This window comes from Eptatretus burgeri, chromosome 10 (genome assembly GCF_056783735.1).
Source record: "Eptatretus burgeri isolate ZD-2024b chromosome 10, Ebu_testis_v1, whole genome shotgun sequence".
Classification (NCBI taxonomy): Eukaryota; Metazoa; Chordata; class Myxini; order Myxiniformes; family Myxinidae; genus Eptatretus; species Eptatretus burgeri.
Genome location: NC_140970.1, coordinates 10902427 through 10908839, shown reverse-complemented (window position 1 = coordinate 10908839; position 6413 = coordinate 10902427). Strand labels below are relative to the sequence as shown.

General features: G+C 39.2%; 1 protein-coding gene across 5 annotated transcripts in view; it reads right to left on the bottom strand.

Moving 5' to 3' along the window:
* Positions 1–265: 265 nt before the first annotated feature.
* The window catches only part of LOC147017942 (paired box protein Pax-5-like), a 201205-nt gene continuing 195057 nt past the window's right edge, over positions 266–6413 (bottom strand). For all 5 annotated transcript variants that reach the window (XM_085897044.1, XM_085897046.1, XM_085897045.1 and 2 more), the window contains exons 9-10: positions 2631–2717; positions 266–1557 (exon numbers count right to left, since the gene is read on the bottom strand). In XM_085897044.1, the coding sequence (XP_085753170.1) occupies positions 1487–1557; positions 2631–2717 (158 nt within the window). In that variant the 3' untranslated portion in view covers positions 266–1486. The remainder of the gene's footprint in view (positions 1558–2630; positions 2718–6413) is intronic.

Below are 6413 nucleotides of genomic sequence, written 5' to 3'. Positions count from 1 at the left end.
ATATATGTATATATGTATGTAGGTTAAAAAACGGCTATGTACATACTGGTACATGAAAGCAGTGATATATATACACACGTCACATGATCACTGTAGCTATGTACACGTTACAAGAACACCATGAAAATAGTGTCCATTGCACATCTTTATGTAGTCTTCAAACATTCTAAAAATATGGACATTTGTACACTTTCAGTAGCTTGGTATAAAAGTCAACATTTTGCAGGCTATACTTCTCCGAGGAAATAGCTTAAGAAACCAACGCTCAAGTTATAAAGTGTTTAATGCAAAAGCCAGTTTTTGTTTCCAGTCTTTTGTAAGTAGAATGTTCACGCCTGGAATGAAATCTGATTAAGTAGAATCGTTATGTGGTAAAAACCTTTCTTGGCATGCTCACATCTGTATATGGAGAAGGGTGGGGTGGGGGGTTGATGTCAGAAATGACATAAAAACCTCTGTTCAAAAAAAGGGCACATGACTTCACCCTCCAGGTAGGATGCAGGAGCATGAGTATGACGTGAGTTGTGGGACACCTCATGCAAGAAAGCAACGAGATGAGTTCATACAAGTTGCTTAATCACCTCCACCTGGGCAGCACAGTTGTAAAGTTAAAGTTTTGTTGAATCAGAATTGAGCGCTTCTCCCTGGGACTTCCGACTGCTCTTCAGTAATAACGCATGTCCAATTGTGTAGGAAAACCTTCACAGACGTTCACTCCGATTGTATGCTAAAAAAAGCTAATAAAAATGCAGGTCAGGCTTCGGATTCAAAATGCCAAGCCTTGCATGCAACCTACCCTTTTGACATATATTGGAAGGACTGCTAAATTGGAAGTGCCATTCCACAAATGAAAAGTAAAAATATTTCATAAAATTCAGTATTGGTGAAGTCAATTGTATCTGTGATGAGATTGTTATTTTTCTTTTGGTGGTTAAGAGAATCTTCTTCCTCATTTTATTCTAGTTTCTGATTTGGAATGCCAGCAGAGTCGGAACATTTACACCGCTGATTGCTTCTGCCAGCCTGTTAGTCGCTCCGAGATCTTTCTGGCCACGGATCAGCGGGCGAGCTTGGGGAAAGGTCACAGCACTGAGCCTGGGAAAGGCTGCACCCTCGGCGCATCAGCCGGGTTGCCAGAAAAGCAAACCAGGACAGTGATAGTGTGAGAAAGCTCAAAAATAAATGAAAGTACCTTCTAAATTTGATTTCCTAACAAAAATTTTCAAGGTATAAATGGATAAGGGTTGGTTGAGCTTGAAGCCCAAGTGATGGATGTTATCTGATGGAGATGCGAGGAAGGTGTCGAGGCAAACATTGAGAGACAGCCCTGCAAAAAGATCTTCCTGTTGCAGAGAAAAGATGGCGATTGCGAGGTTCTGATGGTGATTGCATCGCCAATACCCAGAATTTTGAGACGATGACACTGTGGAAGCAGGAAATTCTCACAGATAGTCTGTCCCAAGGAAGGTGGCAAACACTTCTGGTTCTAATGTCGGTCAAAAGCAGCTGCAGCTGGAGTGGCTCCACGGGCAGTCGTGCTGTAGTAGTATGAAGAACCTGCAATGGTGAAGAGGAGTGTTAAACAAAGGCATAAATATTTGCTCCTATATTAAATGGTAGCAGTACATCCTTACTATGGCTTCATGGACTGATGTTTGTGTGTGTGTGTGTGTGTGTGTGTGTGTGTGTGTGTGTGTGTGTGTGTGTGTGTGTGTGTGTGTGTGTGTGTGTGTGTGTGTGTGTGTGTGTGTGTGTGTGTGAGATACACTACTCCTACAGTTCTGGGCAGATTACATCCATACTTACTACATCAGATCAGCATGGCCCCATTTAATGTATAGGGGTGTTTTTATATTTTAGCCGGTGGTCTTGCGGGTGTGGGAGGGGGAAGACGTAAATTCTCGATGTAAATGTGTATCATGTAGCGCCACCTCTAGGTGGGGGAGGGTATAACAACTCACCACCATTTACATTATTCCTGTCCCCATATTTACCTGTACAGAGATGTTTTTAATCCTAAGCAGTAAGTACGTTTTTGCTTCAGGCACGTAACCTAGATTATTTTTTTTTATACACACAGCTGTCAGTTGCCTATACACCGCCTAAATAAAGGTATGTGTCAGAAGAATGCGTTGCATGCTTGGAACAAGATCGCACAGAGGGAGGGTACTCTGCAAGTCAAAAAATAATTCAAGCATAGCCTCAATATATGGTTCAGGGTCGATCTGCAAATTTTTTTCATGATGATGATGATGATGATGATGATGATGATGATGGAGCTCTAAACTACATCCAAAAGGCCATATTGAAGAGCTGAAGCTTCTTCCAGAGCTACGGATTTTTTTGTGTGCTTAACATGATCCAAACTTGCATGTCCTGTACATTTAAAATGATATTTGTGGAAAACCTACTAATCTAAATATGCAACCTCCAAGAATAGAGGCTTTCTGAACTAGAGAGATGAGTTTGATTCAGAGAATTTCAACCAACAAAAGGACAAGATATTTTGGTCCTGGAAGAATTAAGCTGCCCCTCCCCTTTTCTTTGACCTGGAAGCATTAAACCACCCGTCCCCCTTTCACTCCCGACAGCAAAGCAAGGTGCGAGAAAAGTCTGTCGACACCACAAACCGAGTAATCCAGGGTTGGAAAACCTCCATGCTTCATTGTATGTTGCATACTGGGCATGCGAGTACGGATTCACAGAGAACTCCGGAGCTGAAATGACAGCACATTTGGACAAGATATTACCACAGGCACCACCAGTAGTTTCTCATATTATGATTGTAATTTTTTTACATTTATTACACAGGCATTATCATTTGTTGGTATTTGTCAGATCCATCACTAACTTTCCATTTATATCTGGGACGGTTTGATAAAGGGGGCTGCGGGTGGGAGGTGAAGTAGTTCATCCGAATGTTCCACCCCCCCCCCTCCCGCAACCCCAACACCCACTGATCTGTTCCTTGGAATTACCTGTTGAGATCAAAATGCAGCAAATAATAACCGGTGGACATTTCTAGTGGCCTGCAAAAGTATTCACCCCCTCAAAAGTTTTTTTATATTTTGATGCCACCTGAGTTTATTTCATGATGCTTTAAAATCAAACTTAATATCTAGAAACTTCACAAATTAATCCAAAGTGATAAAGCTAAAAAATGCAAATAAAATGTGAACAAGTTCGATGACAGAGAAAATCAGATGATTCTCAGTTGCATAAGTATTCAAACCCTTTACCTAATTAACCCTAAATCACTTCAGGAGTAAATTATATTTGTTTGGAAGGTTACAAAATAAGTGTAATAGGTTTCACCAGTATGCAATCAGTGGTTTAAATTAAATATATGACTACTGGACCTGAAGCATATCTAGACCCTGGCCTAATGTTGCAACCCAAATTTGGTGGCATTCTGACTGGTGTGTCTGGAGAAGATTTTTGAAGGAATTTACCCGATTTTCCCAAAAATTTATGAAGTCTGCCATTTTGACACACTTCTGGTTATGTGATCGGAATGACCTCCACAATTTAACATCCCTACCCTGGCCTAATGTTTCAATCCAAACTTGGTAGCATTTTGACTGGTGGGTCTGGAGAAGAATATTTTTGAAGAAATTTATCATTCGGCCGTTTTGACCTCCTTAACATCATGTAACCGGAACAATCATTGCAATCCATGTTGCCAGTTAGGAAAGGAATGTGGCTGCCAAATTTCAGCCGGATCGGCCAAGCGGTTTGGCTGGAGAAGTTGAAATAGGAGACGGATGGACGGACGGTTCATGATGACAATAACTTACCTGGAATTAATTCCAGATAAGCTAAAAATTAGGCTCCTGCACTTATCTAAGGAGTTTTAAGATGCAACTCACTCGGTCAACCAACAAGGCAAACATGAAAATCAAGGAGCTTTCCAAATAAGTCAGACATAAAGTGGTGGAGAAGCACTGTTCAGGAGAATAACTTAAGGACAATAAGACTTGAAAGTCACTCATTACCCCTTTGGGTACAGTAATATCCATACTTAAGAAGTGGAAATCATATTACACCACCCAGATTCTACCCAGATCAGGTCATCCATCCAAGCTCAGCAAGGAGGAAACTGGTTGGAATGTCACTATCAATCCAACAATGACTTTGAAAGATCTGCAAGGCTCTATGTCTGAGATGGGGGTCAGTGTTCATCAATCAACAATATCCTGTTCCCTTCACAAAGCTGGCCATAATAGACAGGTGGCAATAAAGAAGTCATTACTGAAAAAGACATATCTAGAAGCCCGTATGGAGTTTGCGAAAAAGCATCTTAATGATACTGCAGGCATGTGGAGAAAAGTTTTGTGGTCAGACGAGACAAAAATTGAGTTTTTGGCCTAATTCAAAGTGTTACATCTAGTGCAAGCCTAACACTGCACATCATCCAGTCAACACCATCCCTACTATTACTCATGGTGATGGCAGAATCATGTTATGGGGCTAAATTTCATCAGTAGTGACTGGCAAGCTTGTCAGGATAGAAGGTACAATGTATGGTGCAAAGTACAGGAGAATCCTTGATGAAAACCTGCCTGAATCAGCCATGAATCTGAAACTAGGTAGGAGATTCACATATCCGCAGAACAATGATCAGAATCACGAAGCTAAAGCCACACTGGAGTGGCTGAATAAGAAGAAAATAAATGTTCTTGAGTGGCCCAGTCAAAGTACTGACTTGAACCCAATTGAACATTGATGACGAGACTTGAAGATTGCAGTCCATCGACGATCCCCATAAAAGTTGGAAGAACTAGAGCAATTTTTTACATGAAGAATGGGCAAAGATTTCATCACCTCACTGTGCAAAGCTGGAAGAAACCTACCCAAAAATACTCATAGCAGTAATTGCTGCAAAAGGTACTTCCACCAAGTACTGACTTAACGGGCTGAATACTTTTACAACCAGTGAATTTTGATTTGTACATGTTTTTTGCAGGTATTTCTGAAATGTAATCCCCTTAAACTATGTGTTTGGTTTGATCCTTTCAGGTATATAAAAAAAAGTTACTTTGGAAAAAGTGTTAATGCATAATTTGTAATTCATCCAAATTGGTCATTATTGGCAGGGGGTGAATACTTTTTGCATGCTATTGTACATGTTTTGAATACAGAATGACAATTGGGGCTCATCCCCCCCCCCCCCCGTCCCCTATTGCACAATATATTCCATTCTATCCTTATTCACATCTCTCTTCAACTTGCTATCCCTATCCTCACACTCATTTCCAATACTCCTATCCTTTCTTTCACCTTCGTTCCCCTTCCTTTTATGAATTATATTTTTCTTCATTGATCCCCCAAACCCTTCTTGAGGACAGTCCTTATCATATTCATTACCATGTAGAGGTGGTACAAAAAGCAAATAACTGCATGATAATGCAATCATACAACACTCATGGCCAAGGTGGGCATGGCCTAGGTTTTAAATAGTACGAGACGACCCGTGAACCCGTTGGGTTCCCGTTGTGACAGCGGTTGATGAAAAAAAAAATCATTTCAAGAAAAAAAAAAGATAGCTCCAGTGAACTATACTGCTGAGGTTGTTTGCATTGATCAAATACTCCTGAAGAGTACTTGACTGAATCGGGAATTGATTTTTAAATAATTTTGTTCGTTGCCCGATTTGATCGAAACTTGATATTGCACGTCAAAGTGAAGAAAAAAAAAACGGAGAAAAGAAAGTCAAACAAATTATTGTGCGTAATCTTCTAAACACAATTTTATTTATTAATGAACACGGAAGTATTAGATCAAAATGGCGATGTTTATTTTATGCGTAAAAATAAATCGTTCTTTGTCTTTACAAAATGTTTGAGATTTTTAAATAAATCATTCCAAGAAAAAAAAAAGAAGATAGCTCCAGCGAACTATACTGCTGAGGCTGTTTGCATTGAACAAATTCTCCCGAAGAGTACTTGATTGAATCGGAAATTGATTTTTTCATAATTTTTTTCGTTGCCAGATTTGAACGGAACTTGATGCTGCACACCGCAGGCGAATGGTGAGTAAGGTGGCACAAAATTTTTTGCGCTATCATGTACCGTTTTGGCTGTATTTCGGGAACATACATTCATCTATACAAGATGAGAGTTTTAGTAATAAATAGAATATGTACGAGGGTTGCAAAATATGTAAATAATGCCTGTTGAGTCGTAACTTTTGTAACTTTCATGAAATTCGCGAGGCATTTTCTTAACACTTCTTTATTATTGCCATGTTATATATATATATATATATATATATGTATATATATATATATATATATATATATATATATATATATATATATATATATATATATATATATATACACACACATATACATATAATACATATTTATATACATTTATATATCTGTATGTATATTTATACAGAAGACGAGG